This window comes from Centroberyx gerrardi, chromosome 9, assembly GCF_048128805.1.
Source record: "Centroberyx gerrardi isolate f3 chromosome 9, fCenGer3.hap1.cur.20231027, whole genome shotgun sequence".
Taxonomy (NCBI): Eukaryota; Metazoa; Chordata; class Actinopteri; order Beryciformes; family Berycidae; genus Centroberyx; species Centroberyx gerrardi.
Genome location: NC_136005.1, coordinates 13,106,736 through 13,134,172, shown reverse-complemented (window position 1 = coordinate 13,134,172; position 27,437 = coordinate 13,106,736). Strand labels below are relative to the sequence as shown.

Genomic DNA, 27,437 nt, shown 5'->3' with positions numbered 1-27,437 from the left:
AGTTCAAGTAGTTGCAGATATATTCAGATACATTTCAAACCTTTACATCTTTAATACTATTGAATAGTAAAACTGGCATATTGCATCAGGTTTTTACCATTAGACCAAAGTAGGGCGATTCTGCAGCTGCCGCCCTTCTTTACTCTGTCTGCCAACCCATTTAGATTCCTAATTCCAACAGTCGTGATTAATTTATGTGCCTCCCACTGTGATAAATATCTAAACCACTCCAGTGTCAAACTGTCAGCATCTGGCAGGATCAAGCAGTGTCAGATGTCTGCATTTCATCTGTTGCGTTTTCTGTATTTGCTCATAGGCCTTTCAGTTTAATACGTAGACTAGGGGGCCAGATTTGGAGGTGAGGAGAGGAAGGCAGACTTTTGAGATGTTCCCCTTGTAGATCACAGGTTGGATGTGTCTCTTCTCTCCAATTAATTTGGAAAAGGTGATAAGGAGAGGAAAGAAATCGATAAGCGGATGCTTAGCCTAAGCCACAGAGAAAAATGAAATGAGATTCGTCAGAGAGAACCTTACCTGCGATGCATTCCCACGCTTTGATTAACAACCAGATGCTTGAAATAAGGCAAGGTAGAACCATTTATGCTTCATTCATTTATTCACTGATTGGAAAACAACCATAAAATAACGCTTTGTATGATTTGGTCCCTCAAGGCTCAATAGATCAGGGTCAACAAAAGCAAAGTTGTTTAGAAAGCTCTTATTTTTTTCTTAGAGAAATTAAGCAGTTAACTAACAAGCAAGGAATACAGAAATAGATTGATTTTTTTTTTTACTTTCATCTAAATAAATCTCACAAAATCTCATCAATTACAGCATCCTAGCATGACTCTTAAACAAAAGTAGATTCCATAAAATACAAAATCTCTAGTCATACCAACGCTTTAACTTCTGCCTCAAACAAATGAGCATTAACCATGGAATTGATAGTTTCATAGTGTAAGTCTGAGAAAACATGAAGATTTGTACTAAAATGTTAACTCTCATGCAGACCTATGCACAGTTATGCATCAATATTTTTGACAGGCTACTGGTTAGTATACAAACATTGTTTACCACAGTGTCCCCAGTTATACAGCGTCTGTCTAAACCTAATGAAGGACACGGATGAAGTCTAGCTCCACATTGTGCTTGTATACACAATAAAGGTTTATATTTGTACAAATGTACTAATTTGTATTCATCCTCTTGGTCGTTTTCTTTGAATTATCGTGGTCGCTGTACTTTCATTATGTTGTTCTGAGTCACCTCTCAGGCATTTTGGCTGTTGATCTGCAGAAAATTAAGCTGTCTTCCTCTTTCTCCACAACTGTCAGAACGGTCTGAGTAATTATTAACGCTGAGGAAGCATCCAGGATTTTTTTTTTTTAATCTTAAAGGGGATTAAGGATATTGTATATCCTTCATGTTGAGGAACACCCTCATAAAAAAGAAGGTTGTTTGATTGCACAAAATTGTGCCGATTAGTGAGAGCACATTGTGTTCTCCATGGTGACATAATGGCTCATGCTCTGAATGTGTGTGGGGGGCCAATGTGAAAGAGAAAGGAGCAAGAGCACAAAAAATCACTATCCTCTCCACTCCTCAGACCCATTCGAGTTCACCTCTCTTCACCTCCTTTCATCTCAGTCATTGTTCTCCTAATGAGGAACATAGCTTCTGCCTCCGAGTCCACTTAGCAACAAGAGGAGACTCCTGCCACGCAGGGGAGAGAGATCTAATCTGGCCGGGCTGGAAAGGAGCACCATCATCACACCCAAACAAAGAGAGAGGGGAATAATAGCTATTTTCCCCTGCTTTTCTATTCAGTCCTTTCACTGTGCTGCACTGTAATGGCCTCCAGGAGTGAGGGAATGGAGACAGGGGATGAAAGGAGGACTTCCCTCCTGTTTTGATTAATATTCAACACCATCTTCTGCAGTGGTTCCTCTCGCTGCACGTGGGAGAGAGGGAGAGCCTAACAACCCCTCTGAGAATGGGAATTTATGAGCAAAACTGGGTCACACTGAGCCCGCTTCTGCCGCTGTACACCGCTGAGGATGTGAAGGCAGAGCTCCACTTCTTCCTGCCACTAGTAGCCTCACCTCCAGCTAACAGCAGAAATGGGTTTTCAACATAATTCTTCAACAGGCTTGCCATTCCTTGCATTCTTTGCCCACAAGACATAATCTGCTAATGTGGTTTCATTTGAATGGCAGCACTGGTTTTCTTTAATTGTGCAGAGGAAGCCAGAGGAGAAAAAAATAAAGTGGAATTTGCTACAAATAACATCTTTGTTCATTCTGGTTTTGTAAGCTGGCAGGAAGTGCAGTCCTTAGCCCCCGAGGGAGACATGTACTGCACTGTCAACTTTCTCAGGAGGAGAGGAAGAGGAAAAAAAAAAAAGAATGTGAGCTGCGGACAAATAAAGCCTGTTTTGTGAGCCCCATGCACGAGAAAGCATGCCTTTCTTATAAAGAAATTCAATAAACACTAATGTCTGCGAGGGCAGCATCAGTCCTGTTCAACAGCTTTAATGCGACTGTCCACCTCATGGCTGTAAACCTGTACAGAAGACTCTACCTGAGTCTATTAAGACAGAGGTCATACAGACACCTTCAGTGATGCCCAGAGTACCAAGAGTCCTAGCTTATTGAGTCGTAGATCATATCTGTGACTCTGATTAACTACCTAGAGTCATCATACCAGAGTGCTAGTACCTATCTGTCTAGTCCTATTGTACCATTGTTGAGATCCCACTATATATACATGAATTTTTGGCACAGAAAGGACCTAAAGCTGCTCTAAACCTGCCACACTGTGTCAATTTCCATTGTCAATAGAAGGAAGCAATGCAAACAATGAATTACAATGAATGAAACAAATAAAAAAATAAATGACATTAAAAAACAGTCATCACGTAGCTGAAATTAATTTCAGCTATGTGACAACTTCAGGAAAACATCTTTAAATAGAAACATCATGACCTCTAAAGCCAGACATTCAGTGACGGCGAGAATTAAAGGATATTTCAGTTTCATTAGAGCAGTTTCTATGAGAAAACAGGAACACATTTTCCGTACCTTTGCTATCTATAACCATACAGTCTGAACAACTATGAGTAAACAATTCCATATGTTGGTTGCAATTCAGTAGGAATTCAGCCTCAGTCACACATTTTTACAATGTCAGGGACTTAAGTAATTTCCTGGAATATATCATGATAAAATATGCCTCATATAGCTCAAATAGATTTATGATGAACAGCTAATATTTCAGCTCATGAATAGTGATAAAAGCACTCATTACCCAGTAATGCATGATCACAGGACTGGCAGGTAACTGTTGTGTCCAGATCTATAGATTTCTGCACCTTATAGCACCTGGTTTCACAGTGGATCAACTAGTGCAGAGGGAGTACTGGCCCTCAGCTTCACTTTTCTTACTGGAGAGGATAGAGAGGAATGACAGCAGTAGAGACACAAAAGTAGATAGTAAATAGACTATAGACATACAGAGACAATTAATGGGAAAAAACATATTCCCTTCAAAACCATGTAATTTTAGATTGTTGGTGATATATTTGCCATGTCCATTTTTTTATTTTGTCTTTCTTTATTGTCAACAAAATGTAAAATGGTAAGAATTAATAACTTTGTAACGCTAACAGGCATAAAGACAGACTGGTTGCATTGCGAGTGAGTTCGCTGTACCCAACAATTACCCAGTTAGTTGGGGAGAATTCTTTAACTATGGACTGATTTAACACATACACCTTTCGGTGTCTGTTTAAAGGTCTGGATCACACCATTCAAACTGTATATAGAGAGCCATTTGTGTTGAGACTGATGTCAAACAGAAAGAAAGGTGTGTATCAGCAGGAGTGAGGTTGACGAGGAGGACGATTGGAGCCCTGCTACACTGGGCTGTGGTCGGGAGAAGCGTGTGTGGCCGTTACAGTCACACATTCAGTTGCCGTGTCCTTGGTCCTGCGAAGGCCCGTGTACAGCCTCTCATCCAGGTTAGCAGTCAGTTTGTCCGTGAGCTCGGCTGTGATGGTTTGAGGGCCGTAGCCCGAGGAGTCAGGGAGCTGAGGAGGCGAGCGCTTGTCAGGGGGCTCGGGAGGGAGTCCGGACTGTCTGCTGTCCTCCTGAGGGTCAGGGTGCTCGCCCATCCCTCCATCTTTCTCCGAGATGGAGGGATGAAGAGGAGGGGGAGAACGGGAGGCTTGGTCCTCCTCGTCTCTGACAGTGCTGTTGTCCCCCTCGACTTTCGCCTTGACACCCTGCTCCCTCTCCTTCCCCCCACCCTCAGTAGATGTGGCCTCCACCTTTGGAGTTTCGGGAGCGCTGCCGGTCCCGTCGCTGGCCTCCTCGTCGGGTGCGCTGACGATGCGTGGGAGCGTGCTGTGGTAGCTTGTGTCCAGCGGGTAGTTCACGCTGTCGCCTCGCCGCAGGGGGGTCCGCTGTCTCTCGAAAGAGGAGTGGTAGAGTCTGACTCCAGGGTCGCTCCACTGCTTGTGCCGCTGCCACTGCTTGCGGAGGTGGATGCGGGATCGGTGCTTCCTCAGCGGCGACTCCAGCTGGTCGAACTGAGGGTCATGGCGGAGAAACTCGTGGAAGAGCGCGTCCGTCTTCTCATCTATGCTGTAGTCTCGCCGGTGCAGGATTGGGGGTTGGGGCGAGGGCTGCGCTGCCTCCCGGGGTGTAAACATCTGACCGTATGGGGACCAGCCCAATGGGCCAGCGCCTGTTTCTATGGGAACTCCTCCGCTGGCCCCTAGCAACACCTCATCTTCCGGCTCCTCCTCAAAGAGGTGAGACTCGAAGCTCTCACCGATAGTGCCGGTTCGCCCTGCGTTGGTGAAGTGGTGCCTCCTCTCCAGAGCTGTCCTGTCTTTAGGGCTGCCGCTGCTGCTGCTGCTCCCAAACAGCCGCAGGTCTTCCGGGCCGCGGGACGGAGCCTCTATTGACGCATAGCCACTGTCCATCTGCAGCAGCTTACGGGTCCCCGTCTCTCCGTCGCTGCCCCCTCTCTCTGATTCCGTGCTTTCCTGCTTCCTCTTCTTGACCTCCTTCACCCCCAACCCATCGTCCATATACACCGCCAAGTCCTTGTCTTCCTCTCCACCCTCTGCCTCATCCCCTAAGTCCTGAGATGGGTAGCTGGGAAGCCCCCCTCTTTCTGTCTCTGTGCGTCCTCCCAGCGAACACACACTGTCAGCGTCACTGCAGACCGAGTTCCTGTCATTGTTGCTGCTCTGGTCGGAGGCGGCGTACTGTTCCAACGACGCGCGGAGGGTCCAGATGTCTCTATAAAGGGCTTGGGGGTCCTGGGGATCTAGGGGGTCCGAAGGGTCAGCACCTTCCCTTCTGGCCAGGGTCAGTACTTCCTCTTGGGGATCAGGGGAAAGGCCAATCACCCCTGGACCACCGTGGCTGCAGCTGGGCTCCACCATCACCTCTACCTCTAACCTGTAATGTAAACACCGGGATGGAGAGAGGAAAGAGAGAGTGAAAGATAAAGAGGGAGAGGGAGAAGGAGAAACACACACACACACACACACACACACACACATACAAAACAAGGGTCAGTTCCAGAGCATGGACCTAATTAACACATTTGTCTGAGATATGACTATGTTCACAGTACACAGAGAAGTGATATTCATGACTTGCTATGGTTGTTGTTGCATGTTGTTAACAAACTGAACTCAGCTGAACGGTAATATCGCGTTATTCTATATTCCGAGAATTTCCCTCCTCCTTTCGTCTTGGGACAGAGCCAATTTGAAGAATACATATGAAACATAAGCTGACTTGAGTTATGTTAGTAGCTATAAATATATACTGTAAATGAATGTGAATCACTGATTCTTTGTTAGCTCAAGGCAACTTCCAGGAAATTACTTTTATTTTTGAAAACAAACACACACAGGAAATACTGATTTTGTTTACTTAAATACTTCCATTTTGTGAATGAAAATAAATGGCTATATAATAAAGTCGTTTAGGAGAGTGGTTATTTTTGTTAAATCAGATTATGTTTGGCAAACTCGGCCTCGCCATAACTCCAAACGTAAAGTAACAAGATCGCAATGACCCTTGAACTACGAACTATTTCGGACATCATGACATCATCAGACCATGTCAGCGATGGAATGGGCTGGTTTCCTGTGCCAGAAATAAGCCCCATGTCCCAATTCCTACGAAAAATGCACTCTGGAAATCCCCTACATGTGGCTTTAAATCATGAGGTTGGTTTTCCAGTACTTGTTTACAGTTATATCGCTATTGCTTAGAGATCAGACCGTGGTTAAACAGTGTTTTTACAAATACTTAACAGGCCGTTTTTTAATCTACTTAAGTGCCAAATGGGTGAGGTTTGCTACATAGCACGACACACGAGTGCCAGGAAGACAAACAGGAAATTATCAAAATCAACTTAGTATACTTTTCTGTAAGTTAAAGTACAATTTCCATTTTTATTTACATGTTTATTGACAAAGAGTGAATTGTCCTGATGTGGTAAATCCTACCCATCTGGCAGGTGAAAGCATTATTTGCAATTACTGTTTGACCCAGGTCGGTTATACTGTATATCCACATTGAAAAAAACAAAAAGAAAAAAAAACAAAAGCACACTTTATGTTTAAGCAAAGGGGTGGAGAATGGGGACTTGGAGCTGTAGCCTACTGTATCAAGCAGAGCATTACCCTTGATCATTACCGTTGGTTTTCTAGCTATAAGAAATGAGAGCAAGGCAGCAAAGCAGTGGACAGGATGAATGGCAAGGGAATTAAAGATACCTGCCGAGGGAGGGGGGTGGTGTGGAGGGAGGTGAGAGGAGGCGTGTGGAGGGCTGGCTGGGACAGTAGGTGATGTCCTGGGTGCGGGCGATGTACTGGATGAGGTCTATGTGATGCGCATCATTATCATCCTGGTCCATGCTCTCGCTGGCGGCTCGCTGCCGCTGGAACTGTCTCCTCTTGGGAGAGCCTGGCACATGAGAATGAACGGTCAGTTATGTAATTCAAGTTATTGTGTAACAGGAGGAGATAGGGTTGAAGTGACATTTTTAATTCAGGAGATAGCTTCCAGCAAAAGTCCAGATTTCTGAGCGGGGATTTTATGATCTTTGTTGGTCCCTTGGTATGAGAGGAGAAGGGGACTTGGGGAAAAGCAGGAAGGAGAGTGTGTGTGTGTGTGTATAGGATGAAGAGGATCGGCAGGGAGGATTCAGTCAGGCTCAACACGCCTTGGAAAGACCAAACTCTGCGTCACTGAGCCATCTGTCGTGTGTGTGTGTGTGTCTGTGTGTGTCTGTGTCTGTGTGTGTCTGTGTGTGTGTGTATCCAACTACTGACAGCCAATAGGCTTCTCACAGTTGGTTGCTGGAGCCCCCTGCTTAACCATTGTCTGTTTACCACAAGGGAACACCTCCAAAAACACTGAACAGAAATAGAAATACAAGAAAGGAACAACTAGTACTAAATAATACAATTGTACTATTTTTTTCAGTTATGATCAATGACCAGTTATAACCAATAAACAACATGAAACACTACACTTATTTAACCCACACAATCTCTGATGCATTGGCAGACAGACTTAAAATAATATGGCTGATACACTATGTGCCGCCAAGGATCCATTACCTCTGGTGTCCAGACTTGAGGCTCTCTGGCTGCTGTCCAGCTTCCACTTCTTGATCTTGAAGTAGGGACTGGCCCCCTCCAGACTCGCGTGGCGCCGCAGCTTGGTGAAGAACTGCAGCACGGGCCCCTGGCTTCCTGCACCGATACCACCAGGAGGGGCGGCGCTCCCCACCGCTGCCCCTTCACCCACACTCACGCTGCTGGGACTGCCTCTGCCCCGCGGCCCTGCTCCCATCATCTCAATCTGGGGAGAGAGAGAAAGAGACATGGTCAGAAAGAAAAACCTGCCAGGACCAGTGGTCTGTGTATAATCTCCACTGACAGTGCTGTTCCACAGGGTCTTCCTTGTTTACCCATCAACCACCACTCTGTTGTCACTCCCTCAGGCTCTCTGACCCTCTAACCTCTTTATGGATGGCTCACTGCTTGACTGACTGGCTGGCTGACCAAGTGGCTGACCTACTGACTGACTGACTTGCAAAAATTATTCACTCTACAAATAATTAACTCCACAAACTCCATGTTGACCTATGGGCTTTGTTTCAAAACATGAGCTACTGCAGTTGTGTGCAAAATCTAACACACGGCATGAGATATTTGACATGCTGAATTTCTGAATGTCTTTATCATAGCTGTGTGACAGTTAACATACAGAGGGTGGTGACTTACGGAGCTGGAGCTTGGCTCCTTGGTGCCGGGGGCGGAGGCGTTCTTGCTGAAGCTGGTGTCCACCACAGAGTTGAGAGCGTCTCCGGGAAGCGCAGAGCTGGGACTGGTGCTCAGGCTGGTCAGCGCTGTTTGTGGTAGGGGGCACAGCATCGGCTGAAGGGAAGCACACACACACACACATAATTTGACTTTTTTCTTTAACCCTTTGAACATTTCTTTAATCATTTGATGAGCCCTGCTTCACAGCCATCCAGCTACACATAATCACACCTGGTAGCTGTCCAGTACAACCACACTGCACCACAGTCTACTTGGCCGCTGAGGAACTTTTCTGGAGAAGTTAAGTTGAACATATCGAGGCTACATCTATTAATGAATATCAAGTCCAGATTCCCTCCCGGGCTGTCAGTGCAGCACCCGTGTTTGAGCAACCTCACCTAAATGGGAAATCAATGCACACGGCCTGTTGAAATGAGGAGGCAGAAAGATCCATGATCCCCGTGTTTGGGTACATTAGGTTGATACATTTTCTCGGCCTGACCCGAGTGATTGATGTTCTAATTGGCCCCGGTCGTGACGAACGAGGCATCAGGACTAATAGCGGGTCAGGGTTGTCACCTGGAAGATGGAAAGAGCTGACTTAGCGGCGGGACGCGTCGCCATGGTGATGGTGTTCTCGGCTGAGTCACACTCATGGATGGTGACTATCTTGAGGGCCGGGGGAGGGATGTGGAGGTGTGTAAGCCGGGCGTTCTTCAGGTGGTGGAAGTCCCCTTCGGTCAGGGTGTACCTGGTTGTACATGGAGTCAAATAACAAGCTAAATACCACACAGACACTTACACACACCACACTGTGTGTACTTGTAACAGGCGTTCAATTACAAAACAACAAATCCTTTTAAGACGAGACATACGCTTGCATACAACTCTTTGTATGTTCAAAACCACAAAACTAGGCTTTTCATATGTCTTTATTTGTTTTGTGCATCATTCACAACATAAGTTTATTCTTGCACAATAGACAACAAAATGATATCTGACTTCAAACCCATCGCAGCTACACTTAACATTTAGCCCAACAGAATATTTCCTTCTGAAGCATTTGCATATCAGGCTTAGGTGGGGTTCTGAGAGAAAAGTAGGCCACTGAGAAATAATGAGATAGAGAGAGAGTGAGAGCTCTTTGTGTCCATAGCATACATAATGCATTCTGAATTCATTCACTTAACCCTTAACTAACCAACATAACAGAGATGGATACAGTAAAATGGGGTCATCCTTTGATCTCTGTTAAAGAGGAACAGAGCTCGGGTGCATGGAAATTGCTGAGAGTTGAACACTGAATGGTATAGAGATTTCTGACTGTGGGCTTGTGCGTATGGTTATGTGTGTTTGTGTGTGTGTGTGTGTGTGTGTGTGTGTGTGTGTGTGAAGTGTCTGTCTGACCTGCGGCCTTTCTCCTGGGCCTTCTTGCCGTGGTCGAAGAGCGCAGCCTCATTGAAAGAGACGCGGCGGCCTGTGGTGCCCGTGGAGAGGAAGCGCTCGGTCTCCTGGTCATGGGAGCTGGCCACCGACAGGCAGTCCGACTCATCTACCCTGATGGTGATTTCTGTCCAGAGAGACCAAGGGGAAACGCACGGGCAGATAGAGAGATAGTAGGGAGAAAGAGGGGCGAGAATGAGAGACAGAGAGAGAGTGGTTTGCTCATTCAAGGCAATTGTAACTTACGTACAGTAAATGAAAGCCAATGTTCTTCAGAATTGTATGTTTTTCACCTTTTTTATGTGCACTAATATTGCTTTGCCCCAAGTAATAAGCAATGTTTAATATATTGAAATATATTCTAGAATTACCATAGCTCAAGGAGAAATCTGCCTGAAGTCAACTCAGATCTATATTTACACTGACAGACGGTATCAGCGAAGTCAAGCAGCTCATGTTCCGACACTTTTGTGGAGAGTTTATATGGTAATATGGCAAAACGCTGACTGGAGAACTAAAAAAAAAAAAAAAAAAAACGCCTTACGAAAGCAGCTCAGTGCCAAACTGTTGGTGCCATTTAATAAATCATTTTCATTGGAGATAGAGTGCATTCACCGGTCTCAAAATTTCAAAATGTGTTCCAGGAATGGCACTACTGCTTAAACTAATTGGTTTGAGATGGCAATATGTTGATGGGATAGATCACGCTTTTATGCTGACGAGATAAAAATACGCCTGCTTCTAGCATCCCTCCATCAATCCGATCCCTCTGCCTCCCCGTCTCCATTATTCCTCCCTCTCTCATTCACTTGCCCCCTTATCTGTTCCTCCGCCCACGTCTTCCCTCCCTCCCTCCCTCCTTTCCTCCCCTCTTCATCCATTTTTTTCTCTTACCATGCGTGGGCTGAGACTCCTCCATGTAGGTGGTGTTGGTTTTCTCGGGGTCATCGCTGGCCCTGGAGCACACAGAAACACTCAGATCAGTGCTGTGACATGATTACCCCTGAAGTCTGTGGCTTTCATCTGTGGAACCCAGCTGATACAGGCGACCGCATCGGCTGCCACATCGACAAGGCCCTAAGATCAGTCGGCACGCATCAGGCGCGCCTTCGCTGAGGTGCTATTTGACTTTTCACTGAGTCTGACTCACTTACCTGCACTTTAGGGACACATACAGGCCGACACCACAGAAATGTAGCTAAGACAACAAAGGACAAGGCCATATGTTCACTGCATAGGTCGTTCCCCTGCTGTCTGGCTGGCTGGCTGGCTGTATAATCAATGAGCGCCTAAATCATTGCCAGTAACTTGATAACCTTGAGGGCCAGGGGACCTCTTGAACTGATAAAGCATGGCGCTTTATTGGATTGCAAGTTTCCACTCATCTTTTAAAGGCACAAAGAAAATACAGGGTAAACCTCTTATTGTTTTGCATTTTTTTGTAATGTACACTACCAATCAAAAGTTTGGACACGCATTTTTCTTTATTTTTTTTACAGTTTTTCACATTTTAGAATAGTAGTAAAGACATCAAAACTATGAAATAACACAAATGGAATTATGCAGTTACCAAAAAAGTGTTAAACAAACCAAAACTATCTTATATTTTAGATTTTTTAAAGTAGCCACACTTTGCCTTGATGGAAAGGCAAAGGCTTTGGAAAGAAATTCATACATAGGCATCAACTTCACTGTTTATATTTGTCTAAAAAACAAGTATTTAAGCATAAGCCTTGAGATTAAAAGGCTTCAAGATAATGAAAAACATGTGTTTTGACTGGTAGTATACATTCTTGTCTTAGTTTGTTTTGTCTTTCTTCACCCAGGCAAGTCAATTTATTTAGAGATTCTTGGCAAAGGGACCTACTGTACATCTTAAATGTTGAGATAATTAGGGCAATGCAGGTCCTCAGACTGTGGCAGCTGAATCCTGATAGTATCTCTAAAAGGGAGAAACTTCCTCTGATATCGTCCTTAATTGCCGTTGATCCTCCATGCTTCTCAAATCCCATGCCCAGAATCTGCTCTATGAGGCAGAAAGAAGAAACTGAAATCTCTACCCCATCATTTCTCTTCATCTGATTCCTTTGTGCTATGCTATGAGTCGTGTGTGTGTGTATGTGTGTGTGTGTGTGTGTGTGTGTGTGTGTGTGTGAATGACTTGAGGGATTTCTCTGTCTACCCAGATCTGTGCTTCTTCTCTCTTTCATTTCCTCTGTGCCCCCTTCCTCCCCAGTGTGTGTTTGTGTGTGTGTGTGTGTGTGTGTGTGTGCGTGTGTGTGTGTGTGCGCGTTCTCTGTGTGCACACATGGCTGGGTGAGGCGCGAGATTAATCACCGCCGATGGCTGCTATGAAATCTCATTACACTCATCATTTGTACCAGTCTGCACGATTCTCCTCTGCTCTCCCCCGGCAAGCCTCGCCTTTTCCCGTCTCAGCCTCTGTGCACTCTCTGTTTATCTGCATCTAGCCGCTGTGTTCTCATATTCAAGTATTAGTGATGATGCCTGCCTGCTGCTGCAGAAAGGGACAAAGCATCTTGAGGGTATGCATGTTACTGCTGAATGAACGCAGATGAATCACAAATAAATGAGCATGAATATTGAATGTGTTTCCATCAAGGTGATTTCATAACAGCCCCGCGGGGGCCTTGACAAACAAACGACAGATCTCTATAGTGAGTTAATGCATTGTGCCATCCTGCTTTACCATGCTTACATGATAATCTATAGAGTTACATCATTTGTTCCTGCCGCCTACTGCGACACGGCCTTCTGTTATTATAAACATGCTTTAAGTTGTTCAGCAGTTGTCTCTGTATCCCTGAGTGACAGATTTGTGTATGCACAAACTGTTTTGTACCAAACTGAACACCCTCGCCGCTCTTACATGAATCATACTGAAGATGGGTTTGAGATGCACTGGGTGGAGCAAACAGGAGGATTTGAGTGGTTAGCTTAATTTGCAATTACAATGAGCCCTATTTACTGCGCAATTATACGCATTGAGTGGGAACACCAGTTTATCTCTAAATAGTAGTTGCATGTGAGCTCAGGAAGAGCGGTTTCTGTCAACAAACTGTATGCACTTGAATGTGTGTGCAAGCAAAAACATCAAAAACAATCCCTTATACAGCACCTCTCTCCTTCGCTCTTATTTTGTCGCTCTTTTCACTTCTCGCTTACATGATCAGTCCTCACTGTTTAATGCTTATAATGTTGGGAATCTTCTCATTTCAGCTTGTTCCGCTGTTGCATTCACTGGTCGCTCTGGGTAAGAGTGGCAGTTAAATGCCTGAATGTGTGTGCGGCGTGTGCGCGTCTCACCTGGCATAGCGCCGCCCTTCTCGACAGCAGCGACGGCAGACGATGAGGAGGACAAAGATGAAGATCAGCGTTCCTACCAGGAAGATGGAGAGGATCACCAGGAGGAGCACATAGCCATCCTGCTGCCCCGTCGCCTCGAATGGGATCTCCTGGGATACGGAGAGGAGGGCGAAAACAGACAGATAGTTAGATAGACAGATAGATACTGTAGATAGATAGATAGATAAAGGGAGTAAGAGAGAGGTGGGGGAGAGACAGTAGGTAGTTGTAGTCTCAGAAGGAATCAGAAAACAATTCAGACCTTGTAAAGGGCTAATACTTGTGTGGCAGAGGAGGTGTAGGACCTAATCCTGCTGAGTTGTATCTGATATTGCATGAGGTCTGAGGGACTTATAATAGATCTCTGAGCCATCATCTAGGCTTTAGTTGATGCTGCTTGAAATGTCTTGACGTTGATAGTTGAGACAGATGAGACGGGAACTAAAGCGAAGGAGACGTGCAGGGCTGACACTGCAGCTGGCAGTGAACCCACATAGACACACATGCACACTCACAGTCCCCCGCCATCCCTCCAGCACACACATACACAACACAACACAGTCGTTCAAGTGGAAGGCCCGGGTTCAAGCCCTCATGGCAGCGAGCTTCCACTCTGCTGAAGATACTGAATCCCTACCAGCTCCCGGGACGCTGTTCTTTACCTGCTCTCTGACCTCGCTGTGGAGGGGGGCAAGCACAGAAAAAACAGAATTTTTCCTTTTTGTGGGATCGATAGAGTATCACTAAAAATCGAAAATGTTGTAAAATTGGCTCAGAGAATGGGAGAATGACTGCGATCACAGCATCAAAGAACAGAGGTGCCAAATTACTGGTCAGATAACCCTTTATTTCGATTTTAGGACACTCAAAATGACCCACGGGAGGTATCTATTGCGCCCATGGATGTAAATTGTATGTGATTTTAATCGTTCGGGCGACTCCATTGTTTCAGGAGTGAGCTTGGTGATTGCACCTTAATGCAACAAAAATTTGTGAGTAGGCAGTGAGGGGAAGAAAAGGAGATAAAGGGAAAGGAGGCAGGTGTGCTCTTGTCCTGAGGTTAGACGTTCAGTGCACTGGTGTAAGAGCGAGAGAAAGAGAGAGAGAGAGAGAGAGAGAGAGAGCAAAAACAAAAAGCTTCCCACATGAACATCAAAGCACTGCGGAAACCACTTGTAGCTGGGCTGCTGGTTGATTGTTCCCTCGGTCCCTTTGTGAGCCGAGGGATTCAGGTGAGAGAAAGCTGAATGAATGAAACACCTCCTCTCTCTACCCACCATCATATTTTCTTCCTCCGATGCCTCCTCTGTTACTTGTAACACAGTACTACCCGCCTAAGTTATGAAATATGCATGGTGTTATTTCAGTTCAGATTCAGAGCTCACATTTTAGTAATAGGATACAATGACATGGTGTCAGTACACCATTCATGTAATCATGTTTGAAAGTGCCAAGTGCAAAAAATAATCAATGTTTGTACGTGAGAGCGAACTTGGCAGATTTGCGACATGAAATGCTGCCATTTCATATCAACTGCAGCAGATGTGTTACTTTCCCAATTACACCATTCATACAGTGAATCTATAAACGCCACAGTGCAATTAATCAATGGATGCCAGGGCTATTAACCTGTCTGTACCTTAGATATGGGAAGGCTCTCACAGAGAATTAACCATCGAAGGGGTTGGGCTAGAGACTCTGCACTACCTTAGCTTGACTGCTAGAGACGACAATATTCAGTTAATTTTGTGAGGAACATTTCAGAGGAAGCCTTTGTTTCTGAAATCTTGAAATAACCTGTTTCCTTGACTGAAACAGTTTCTTACATCCACAAAAGCATGCACAAAAAAGAGAGATGGAAATCTCTTGCCAGTATGAAACCGATTCTTCATTCACTGCATAAGTATGATATATCACCACACCAAAAAAAAGTGTTTTTGTCAATATTGGTCAGACAATATAAAGCATCATGCAGTCACATCTACAAAACACAATTTACAGTGTAATACAAACAGCATTCCTTATATCCATTAAAAATCCTTTTAATTGTCATTATTTATCCGGTTTAAATTGTAAATATATTTTGTTCCCTCAATAGATTTCTTTGTGGCCGTGTACAGTCGTGACTTTATGAAGGCTGCTGTGTGTTCAACAGGCTTGAAATTGAATAAATGAAAAGATGGATGGCAATTCAAGAGTGGCAGAATAGAAAAGGTCTGCAGGCCTCGTCATTTCACGGCAATATCAGAGTGACATGGCAACCAAGGTTACCGATAGATAACGTAGTATTCTAGATGTTAGACGCATAATCCTGTACGTGGCGAGTTGTGCTGCACACTGCGAGGGCGAGAGCACAGCAAGTGTTAATGAGCGCTAGACTCTGACGTCAGGTTGTAATTTCTCTGAGAGGGGAAATTAAAGCTGAGATTAGATCAGAGATTGAATTATTTCAGGTCCAGGTCAGGATGTTCTCTATTAACCAGTCAATGGGCCAGAAGAGAATACGAGGGAGAGTACGGTTCACACACACACACACACACACACACACACACACACACACACACAGGAAGTTTGAGAATAGGCAAGTGGTGAAAGCCAGACTTACTGTGGAGTTTTCTGGTAGGATGTTCCAGACGGTAGACTCATTGCTCATGGTCCAGGCCAGCTAGAGAGTCCCCCTGAGACACACACACACACACACACACACATACAAAGGAAATGAAGGTCTCTGGTGCTGTTCATCAAACCACAAAGACAACCACAAACTGACAGATTTAAATGCCAGGCCTACTGCATACTATCTGTGTAAATAAATAACAGATATGTAAACATGGCACAAAACTACTGTGAATATATAGAATCAAGATGGTCCAGTAATAGAGAATCGTGTCTATAAAATATTGTGAATTGACTTATCAGGCATCAAAGTCTGGACTCAGATGTTGTCTTGAACATTTTTGCAGCATTTTTGTATAAAACAATGCAGCACAAAATCTATCCTAATGATGTTTTATCCTTAACAGCCATGAAAGACTGCAAGATGAAGCAGAAACCAAATGTGTGTGTGTGTGTGCGTGCGTGTTTGTGTGCGTGCGTTGAATCCCACAGAGGATGAAAATGTTAGCATCACTGCTGTAAATCGTCCTCCATAATTCCATATCAGCCTGAAGACTCTCTATCTACCTCTCTCTCTCACACACACACACACACATACACACACCAAAACCATCCTATTACTAAGCAGTGGCTCCAGCAGCTGAGCTCCACTACCGCCGCTACCGCTGCTGCTATGCGTTCCCTCTTACAGATCATAGCCATTAATACTGCTACTGCTGCACCAAACGCCCCCACACACACGCACACACACACCGTACACACACACACACACACACATGAACACCTCCTCGGTAGATCTACTCACCCAGCAGGGGAGAAGCAACATGCCAGCAGCACTCAGCACTCCTTGCCTGCCTGCCAGCGACTGCACCACATCCACTCAACTTCAGTACCACAACCTGTATGCTGCTGCCACTGCCTCGCTCTCTGCTGCCAGCCTACCAGCCTCTGTTTCTACCCTCCAAGCCTGAAAACCATTACGGGAATGGCGCTCATCAGCCTGCGACCAGAATGCTTCCCTTGCAGTACTGTACCACATCCTGCTTTCTACCACCCAGCGTCTTACCCTGATGGAGGGCTGTGTGCAGCAGCTCTGGATGTGTGCGCGCGTGTGTGTGTGTGTGTCTGGCTCGGTGGCTCCTTGGCTCTTCCTCAGCTCCCCTGCTGCATCCTCAGCCTTGCCTCTGCCACCTCTGCCCCCCCAGCTGAGCCTGAGCAGCAGTGTTCCCCTCAGCGCTGGCCCAGTGGCCCGGGAGCAACAGGACTGGGTTGCTGCATGCCTGGCAACACAAATAGATTGCTTTGGTTAGTTTCTCTGTAGTTTGGGGAGTCAAATAGTTTTACATAGGTGACTGTAATCATCAAAATTCTCATTCTGCTGAAATTCTGTGATTTAAGCTGCACTGACCAGCTCCCAGAGTCTGTTTCATTAGTAATGATCTTAAAAAAATGATTTTGGACCAAGTTTTGCACTTCACCAGGCTCGAGACATAGGCTGCCTAACATCACAACATGTCCTTGGTGAGGTCTTTTTAACTTGAGGAAAGCTGCAACTGCTTCACTCTGTTCACTGAACGCAACACACTTTTAAAACCAGATAAAAAGGACAGCTAATTACATAAGTAATGCTATGCTGTCAGCTGTTTGGCATCAAGAGATTCAACCAAGGAAAATCAACCATCTGACATCAAACAGTCATTTGTAAAAGTATGAACATACAAACAAACATACAACATATAGAGAGTAAATTGGTAGACTAATCCTTTACTGAGAAGTGCTTACTGTAGGCTTGTAAGTGCTGTTAAAGCTATCGCACTTGAATATGGCATAATGATTAATCATGTACATGGAGATTGTTCCAGTATTGATTAGTTGACTGAGCAGATGGTCAGACATGGGTCTCCCAGCTTAAGTCTATATTTCATATCCCGTCCCGATTCTCTTGCTTAACAAAATTTCAGGCTAGCAGCAACATTACGCGTATCTCACACGGGATATATCTGTTATAAATACATAAGTTTGCGGTTAATTTTTTCGAATAGCCTTTTATTTATCATCCTATAACATAAGAATAATTAGCTCACTACTCAATACCTCGACTAGAACAAAATCAAATTGTAACAGTTCCTTTTGGACCTTATAATAACCTGTTTATTATAGGAGAAATGGGCGCGCCTATACACACTCATATAATTGCCCGGTACTGCGATAATTTTTTCTCGGAAAAAGAAAATAATGAACATCGGCTCTGGTAGTGGCAGCAGTTTCCTTATGGAGGTTTACCATCTCCTGCAAGGAATGCAAAATCACATCACATCACTAACTTCACACGTGAAATTAAGCCGCAAGTAAACCTAAAAAACATGGATGAAACGAGCTAAACTCCAACGAGTCCAACAAGGCTAATAAACATGCCATCTTGATATTTCTCAGCCGCTTATGATTTTCATCAGTGTGCAGTGACACCGACAGAAGGTAGCCTGCGATTTGAATGGGTCCTACAAATAATCATGCACGCATGCAGCAAAGATACCACTCACCTACTCAATTAATACGGTCCATGAAAGGGTGTATGGGCAAAGCCAATAACATGAAACTCTCGCTGAACACTTTAATTTGGATTTTAAGGCTAAAAGTATTTATGAATGAAACCCCAATGCTTAAGACACACCCACCACCCAGTCAGAGACGCACCACGTGACGTAAGGAGTGAGGTAAAGCGGAGTGATTGAAGGTGCTCCACTCAAAATCATCCTGATGCTGAGTCCTCACAGCTATAGAAATCACTGAGTCTAATCAAGGGGAAGCCTGAATGTCAACTGCTATATTTTCCTCTATTCATTGCTATTTTTGCGCTAGACTAATCTAGCCTACTCATGCTTTTACTGTCTCCAATACTGTTTATTACTCTACTATTTTTATTGATCCATTATCCATCATATTGGATACTCATTCACTCGTTTGCAACTGTGTTTAGTGTTTAGTGGTAATGAGACAGAGGGTGCATACAGTATGTCCCATCACAGCCACGAATTTTTGCTTCATCAGAGGTCTGTGATTGTGAGTGTAATAACAATTGAGTCTTGTGTGTGTGTGTGAGTGTGTGTGTGTGTGTGTGTGTGTGTGTGAGAGAGAGAGAGAGAGAGAGAGGGAGGGAGGGGGGGGGGGGGGGGGGGGTATCCTTACAAGCACACAAAAGGCAGCAATGTTGGTCCAGTCCTGGTGTATGGTAGTCCATGTGTTCATGGCGCCATCCACTGGCAGTGAATACTCAATACCTTACTAGATAAAATAGATAAATAAATAAAAAATATATATATATAAAAATAAATGTTTTGCCAATGCGGGACACTTAATCTCCACTCAGTGTTGTATTTGACGTAAACCCAGCAAGACATAAAATAGAAACGCTGTTTCTGGCTCAGTTGCTTACTAAAACCAGAGACTCTTTGTCTGTATCTGAAGCTCGACACAGAGTCTGTTACTAAATTGTAACCCATTGGTCGGACTGAGTTTTTAAAAGTAGCTCATATGATGACAATTGATAGCCTAATACACAACGCGATAAACTGCCTTATAATGAACCTTATATTCACCTCCAGGCGTTGACTACATCCACCAGCTTGCATTTCTCCGTTTTACAGACTACACTTCCCTGCATCCTCTGCACCACCGTAAAGCCTTATGGGAAGGTTACCAACGTCCTTGTCCTACCAAGCGCACACACTGACTGGCTTCACGCAAGGGCTTGGGGAACTCTGTCATTCACATTTACCCCGAATAAACTATAATTCTCCAGTATGATGGCAGCAAGATTTCTCCGCCGCTCCCTGCCCGTGCTGAGGCAGGCTCGGTGCTACGCCGAGGCCGCCTCCGGAGCTCCGCAGATGTCCTTCACTTTCGCCTCCCCGACACAGGTAGGAGAGGCTGCGATCAGCGAGGCTTCTCGGGCCTAGCTAGCTAGCTAGCTAGCTAACAGCTAACCTTAGCGTTCTAGTTTGAATGCACTGATGGCTCGTTATCTTCAGCACAGTTTGCAGATAACTCAGTTTACATGTCATTTTGCAGTTCTGTACTAATGCGTTTTCGGTTTCGTTGTCGTGCACATTTTTTTGAAGTCACACACACAACTGAGACTGGACACATGCACTATTAACTTAGCGGGTTAGCTTAGCTAGCTAATGTTAAATGTCAAGTGATGTTAGCTAGCTGTCATTCAGTCTAAAGGGAAGTCTTTGGTGTCTGCACCGGTGACCACTGAAGCATTGCCCGTGTCTAGTCCTGATAATTCAAGTTAATCCCTTTACATGCATGCGTTTGCAAATAGGTAGGAGTTTGTTTGACATGTCAAGCTCGGTCATAGGCCATTATGTATGACTACTTTAAAACAGGCTGTAACCTTGACATTCATGCCAGGGCTTAGCTATACCTCCTGTTCCAGAAACTTGTTTTAATATTTCAGTCCTGTGCCAAACTAGTTTGCAGTGTCCATCTTCAAACAGCGCTCCTTATATCCACTTGTTACTAAAGACACTTGATGTCTTCAACTGCAGTACTGATATGCAATAATAAGAATGTCTTGTAACAAAAACATTCATATCCTCATGCATTAAACGAATTACATGGAAAAGTGACAGACTTTCTATAGAAAGTGTATTGCATTATATTGCCTTTTGATAAGGAGGCTCTGCTGTTTTCAATACATTACAGGTTACAGTCTGAGATTAGTTACTGAAGCTGCAACTTTGAATACTGATCATTTGGTATAGTTTAAATTCCTCAGATAGGGCTGTAATTCACTGCATGTATGTCTGTATTTCCTCTCCCAGGTGTTCTTCAACGGGGCCAGTGTGAAACAGGTAGATGTCCCCACGCTGACCGGTGCGTTTGGTATCCTTCCTGCCCACGTACCCACCCTGCAGGTGCTCAGGCCCGGGGTCGTCACAGTCTTCAATGACGACGGCTCCGCCGCTAAATACTTTGGTAAGATTTATGCTTGACAGAAACAGAAGTTTATAATTGGGGAAATGCCTACCCACTAGTCGGTGATTTTTCCTGTTGTTCAAATGAATGATGAAAGCTTAATGGTGAAAGCTTTATGCTGTGTTGCTAATGCCACCAAAGAGTGGTGCTTATCTTATGTGTGGAGTCTAATGACGATTTATTTGACACATTTTTGACAAGTAAGCAATAAATCTCAGAGATCACTATCTATTAATATGTTCACAGTGGACCATGTGGATTGACACCTTCCTGGTTTGATGTCATTACTTTTTTCCTATCTGCCTCTTCAAATGTCAATATCTGCCCTCACAAGATCATTAGAAATGGCAATGGTGTCATTCTCAATATTCACACTGCAAAATCTGGTGGAAAAGTACAATGTAATCGGTTGATTTGGTGTACATTGCTTAGGCAATGCTGTGCACAGCAAGCACATATTTTGAAATTTTAGCTGGAGGCAATTCTGTAATATCATAACAAAGCTATTTTGATGGATAATTGTCCCAATTGAAATACAAATATCTGACTAAGTATACCATGACCTGGGTGAATACTCAATTTTCATAAGCTGGAGCAGGTTCATTATTCTCATAATTGCACACTTCCAGCACAACTGTCTAATCACCCTCCTAAATTATGTGCCATGGATAATAAATGAGTTTGCATGTGGCAGTTAGCGAGTCCAGCTACTTCAGACCTAATTGTTGAGTTCAGTGTTACATTATAACCAAGCAGCCTTGATCCTCTTGCCCATCACTTTGCTGGCAAGAATGCAACCATGATATCCAGTCAGATTTGTGTCATGGCTGGACAAGCAGCTACTCTCATTGGCTTGAGACACAGACTTAACTGGAAAGGCTTCTTGTTTCTCCTCGTACTGTGGGACGGGCCGGTAGGACTGTATGGCATCATCTAAGTAGCTGAAATGCTTGTGAGCAAGCTCTAATGTTTTGGCTTAACAGCCTGGATGTGGACCATCCAGCAGGGGTCAGCCATGTCAGGAAGCTAAAGTAATGTTCACATTGAGGCTGTTTGGCTTCACTGTAAAGCATATGGCAGTGTGGTTAATGTGCTATGTGGGCATATGTACTTACTGTTATGTTTGTTTGTGTGTGTGTGTGTGTGTTGACAGTGAGCAGTGGGTCAGTGACAGTCAACGCTGATTCTTCAGTGCAGCTGCTGGCTGAGGAGGCTGTTCCCCTGGACCAGCTGGACATTGCAGTGAGTAGAGATGGCGTCCACCTCGCTCCAGTATATACACACATATACACTCACCGGCCACTTCATTAGGTACATCTGTTCAACTGCTTGTTAACACAAATATTTAATCAGCCAATCACATGGCAGCAACTCAATGCATTTAGGCATGTAGACATGGTCAAGACGATCTGCTGAAGTTCAAACCAAGCATCAGAATGGGGAAGAAAGGTGATTTAAGTGACTTTGAACGTGGCATGGTTGTTGGTGCCAGACGGGCTGGTTTGAGTAATTCAGAACCTGCTGATCTACTGGGATTTTCACGCACAACCATCTCTAGGGTTTACAGAGAATGGTCCGAAAAAGAGAAAATATCCAGTGAGCGGCAGTTCTCTGGGCGAAAATGCCTTGTTGATGGCAGAGGTCAGAGGAGAACGGCCAGACTGGTTCGAACTGATAGAAAGGCAACAGTAACTCAGATAACCTCTTTACAACTGTGGTGAGCAGAAAAGCATCTCAGAATGCAACACGTCGAACCTTGAGGCAGATGTCACTTTGGTAGCCGGTTGACACTGAGCTGAAAGCTGATACCTACCCAGTATTAGTAAGGTGTACCTAATGAAGTGGCTGGTGAGTGTATATATACTAGAGCTGCATCTATACTGAATTCTTATGCTTTAGGTGTAGCCTACATTTACAACCAAATCTAGGCCAAAGTTGCATCTTTATGCTTTAAGATTACAAGGGATGTAATGAAAGTTGGTGACATGAAATTTTGTGATCCAAAAATTTGGTGATATGCATTATGGAGTTGAAAAAATATTTGTGATTTCAGCTGCAGTCTAATATCTATGAAATTACATTCAGAATGGTCTTTTATCTTTTGCATGGTTGGAACACTAGAGAGCGAAAGCTAGCAAGTTTTAGCTGGTCGTCTTCTGGTGAGCCCATCTGAACTCACTACAGTGTAGACAAAGCAGGCATCAAGACTGACTCGGGTGAAACTGAGATTCAGGTTGCTCCGCCATGTTTTAATTCTGCTGCATGGCAACTTTTTGGGTTTCCAATGAAGTAAGTAAACGGCAACAAGACGACTCACAAGACAAAGACTGTTTGCAAGTATTGTTAGAGAGCCTTGCCTTACAGGTAACACTAGCAACATGCTGCACCATTTACAACAAAATAGAAAAACTCCAGTTGCTGTTGTGTGTGGTTAAATGTTGTGTTTGAGTCTTAAATATGATTTCAGAGGTCTTAAAAGCATAGCTTTCCAGTGAGAAATGTTTATTTATTTATAAAGAAATAAAAAGTGATTCATTGTCATAATTGTCTTAATTCAGATTTTGTTCAAAATATCCTGATAACACTGAACTGTGAACCCAGTATCATGTATCAAACCAAACTGTTACCTGACTGTATTGTTACATCCCTAAAGATCACAGTGGTTTTCAAATCTAAAAATATTTTTCTTGGTTCCTCCTGGCCTCACTGTGTTATTTGTTTCTCCATCATCTCTCTGTGGAACACTGTCCAGAGAGGGGCATGACGAGGGATCGGCCTTCTCCATAGTCTGACCTTTTCCTCTATTCAACTGCATGTTGAAATCTAAATGATCAGATATATGCTTTGATGCTATAGCCATCTAAGAGGGGCACTGATCTCTATTTTAAGTGGTCTGATGGTTTATGATGATTTTATTTGACATATTTTTAATGAGGAATCAATAAATGACAGGAATCACCTTTTGTGGCATTTGTGGTTTAGCGAGCATGAGGACCGCCTGATGTTCAAAACCTTCAAAGTCTTTAAGTAAATAATCTAAATTTAAGGCCTTAATAAGTATTAAAATATCTTAAATACAGTTATTAGAGGTCTTATTTTTTCACCATGACGACAGGTTTCTTTGTACTTCATGTCTGCTTTACTAAACACAATTGGACTTCATGTTCCTTAACAATTAATTTCCTGTCTTTGCTGTCTTTTTTTCTTATACTGACCATTTATATTTTCAGAACTTTCTTTAGCTATGTTCAGTTATAAACAGGCTGGTTTTGCCAGCTTTGTAAAAAATGTTTTAGTTTTTAAATTGGTTTTCAATTCAATTCCAGGTAGCATTCAAAAGGTCTTAAACAGTCTTAAATGTTGCTTTCTGAAACCTGCAGATACCATACAGTAAATATCTGCCTTGCTGAGGTGTCCTTGAGCAAGACACTGAATCCCTAACAGCTCCATTGTTCTGTAGCTGACCCTGAACTTTGACCTCCCTGTGGGGGTGGGCAAGCAAAAAGATGAATTACTCTTCCAGGGATCAAAAGTATTACCAAAAAAATAACAACGTTGTAACATGTAGTAACAGTGTACGATGTGTGTACAGTTGACAGCTTCCTGGTTTGATGTAATTACTTTTTCTTTTTTATCTCCGTGGTGCAAAACATTGCCAATATCTCTAAACCCATTAAAAAAATTGTTTCTGTCCAGAAACTTTACAACAAAGTTCGCTTGGAAGAACAGTCATAGTCTCTGTTGCTAGAAGTGGCCAAGTTTCAGTTCTCACCACAGTTCTGAGTGTCCCCAGGTCAGTTGTTCTCACACTTACACATATGGTCAGATCGTAATGTCTTTTTGTTGTTGTTTCTGAAATGAGCTCAGGACATCTGCTTGGCCACACTTCTTTCACATTTGGGAACATGTGAAATCATTGGTGCCATCTTCTCGTAGTTTCACTCTGAACATCCAGCAGGGATGACTCAAAGTGTTGACAAATTACGTCTTCAAATGTCAGTTCGGCGTGGGTTAGTCAATTCGATATGGATCTTTTATGTTTTAATGAGATTTGTGTGATGAGTGTCCATATCCAATTTGTTCAGGCTTGTGTAATTACTGATCCTTCAACCTAGTTTGGCAGATGGTCCTTGACAGCGAGAGACACTTCTTTGACCCTGGACTAGATAATTTATTTTTTTCAATCCGCTGTGCCGACGATCACCTCCCAGTTGATGATGATCCACGTTCGTCGGTCTTGTATTTAGATTTCAACGTCAAGTCCTTGTTTAAATGTCAATCTTGTTAATACTAGACTGCGTTATTACACACTCACCATGGAGGTGTCTTTCTCTTTGACCTTGGGCAGTGCCAGTGTCACTGTCAAGTTGACTTCATAGCGGTAAATGAGTTATTATTTCCTTGTCTTCTTCCACTCTGCAGTAACAATGCACATGGGCCCACGCTGTTAATAAGGAGGGAAAGGTCAGTCACTGTTGAGTTATAGCAGATGTGTCAAATCCCCACTGGGAGACCTTTAACTTCCAGCTATGTTTGGCATTTCTCGTTTCTAATCGCTACTGTGACAAATGGAGCTTTCAGAGCAAAGAGGCAGTGGGGATTTTCTGTGCTCGTCTTTTTCCCCACTTTTCTACTCGTTCCTCCCCGACCTTGCTGCACTGATTTTTAACATCCCGTAACCTCAACGGGCTTTCTGGATGATAGAAAGTTTTGCCGGCTCTTTTTTTCTGTCTAGCTTCTTTTTAATTCACTATTACTAAGGTTAAGGATAGGAGGTTTTCAGGATAGCAAGATGATTGGCAGGTTCTACTTTCTGCCTAGTTAGAGGCTTCTCTATTTAAAGTGGGTTTAACAAGGATGGACCAAATCATATTCAGCTCATAGCCTCAGCCTCATGACCGGTTGGTTGGTAAATAATTTGACTCAGGAAGCCACAGCCGAACCATATCGATAAATATGACTTACAATTGATCATTTTAACGCAGTTGTTTTCCAATCAAAATAAAATCATCCTCGTTAGTAGATCTGAATTGTGGGCTATATCAAAGTAGCTTCTGCTGTTGTGTTTCATCGATACCCATTCTGTTTATCTGTCTGTCCTCAGGCTGCCAAGGCCAACCTGGAGAAGGCCCAGTCTGACATGGCCGGTGCGTCTGACGAGGCGCTGAGGGCAGAGGTTCAGATCAGCATAGACGCCAACGAGGCCATCGTCAAGGCGCTGGAGTAAACCTGTGGTACGACACCTCAGCTGCTGTAGCATTACCTGATTGTTTGGCATGTACAGAGCCATACATTTTATTTTATTTTTTTCATCCAACTTGAATAATAACGCAGGGCCATTTAGAACCACACCTTTTTATTTACTTCCATGTTTTCATTGTTTTATAATGCAGAACTTTACCTTCACTGTTGAGGCAATAACTTCACCTGTGTGCAATTGTAGACTACCACCAAATCCAGCATGTGAAATGTTAATATCATTCAAAGTGGAAAATGTTGACAGGAAATCTGTCATCAAACACTAATACAGCTTACATACTGTTATGTATTGTGTCTGTATAAAACTTACTAATTTAGTGTTTTTGTTTTCCTCCCTCTAGGTAAATCTTTTATGTTGGTTTGAAGGAACTAAACAGTCCATCTCTGTCTGTTTCCCAGCTCAGTCAAGTCAGTAACCGCAAGATTTCACGCTTGCTTTGTACAGTGGATGCAATTACAAATAAATTTATTTGGAATTACCTTGAGTTTTTTTTGTTGTTTTTTTACCCTGCTCTCTCTCTGCAATTAATTAGATGTGATTGAGCCCATATTGTGTGGGAAAAGGCTACTTGACTATAAACAGAGTGTACTGGGCAAGTTTGTCTGCTATGTAGTAATTCTCCTTTCTGCCACTTGGTGGCAGCAGATGTCTCTGCTATATACTGTATATTGCAACAAAGCATTTCCAATAATCAGATTTTGAGTCTGCTTATCATCAAACCACTATTTCAGAGAAGGAATTGGCATTATCACTGTATTTGTTGCATAACCGCTACTGGATGTGGTTTCTTTCAATATGAGTTCATTTATGAAACTTCCTGTCTTTGAAGTATGTTAACGCTATCAGAACTGATCAGAGGTTGTGTATTAGTCACTTTTGCTGTTATACATGTGGGTACAGGGTTGCCTGTTGGCTTGTTTGAAACCCTCAATCACTGCCTTGATGTGCTTAAAAAGTGTTTGCAGTGTATGTTTGTTATGACCTCAGGCTTCTGTTGCAATGCCAGGAAAAGTCATTCTTCACTGCCCATCCTGTGGAAAACTGGGCCTTTCTCTTGTTTCATAACCATAGGGTTCAGCTCAGACCTGCTCCAGGAGGCGTTGACATCGTCCACGTGCCGACTCGAGGCTTTCAGAGCTGAAACCACAACCGGTTTATTTTGAATGTCAAAACTCTCCAGAGCCTTTTAACAAGCGCGTGTGTGTGTGTGTGTGAGCGCACACGCCGGACGGACACCCTTTTCACCAGTGTTTAAACGTAAACACTGTCATAACCATGCTGATGTCCATGATGAAACTGGTATCTAATTGTTTTAAAAGCTTTATTAGAGACTTGTTACATACTAAAGTGCGGCTTCTCACCTCATTAATATTATAGCTTTTAGCCACTAGAAATTCCCACTCGCTA

General features: G+C 43.7%; 2 protein-coding genes across 2 annotated transcripts; one reads left to right on the top strand and one right to left on the bottom strand.

Annotated features, from left to right (window-relative positions):
• Positions 1-3,416: 3,416 nt before the first annotated feature.
• On the bottom strand, positions 3,417-16,965 carry cbarpb (CACN subunit beta associated regulatory protein b). The gene is made up of 10 exons (XM_071926031.2): positions 16,854-16,965; positions 15,777-15,849; positions 13,133-13,281; positions 10,700-10,761; positions 9,770-9,932; positions 8,942-9,113; positions 8,324-8,476; positions 7,655-7,898; positions 6,806-6,995; positions 3,417-5,471 (listed from the first exon to the last, which is right to left on the bottom strand). The coding sequence occupies exons 2-10, from the start codon at positions 15,822-15,824 to the stop codon at positions 3,914-3,916; spliced, it is 2,739 nt and encodes a 912-aa protein (XP_071782132.1). The 5' UTR covers positions 15,825-15,849; positions 16,854-16,965; the 3' UTR covers positions 3,417-3,913.
• A 2,511-nt stretch (positions 16,966-19,476) lies between these two features.
• On the top strand, positions 19,477-26,509 carry atp5f1d (ATP synthase F1 subunit delta). The gene is made up of 5 exons (XM_071926015.2): positions 19,477-19,704; positions 20,617-20,770; positions 21,924-22,012; positions 25,875-26,004; positions 26,371-26,509. Exons 1-4 carry the CDS (start codon positions 19,588-19,590, stop codon positions 25,995-25,997), a joined length of 483 nt encoding a protein of 160 aa, XP_071782116.1. The 5' UTR covers positions 19,477-19,587; the 3' UTR covers positions 25,998-26,004; positions 26,371-26,509.
• Positions 26,510-27,437: the final 928 nt, after the last annotated feature.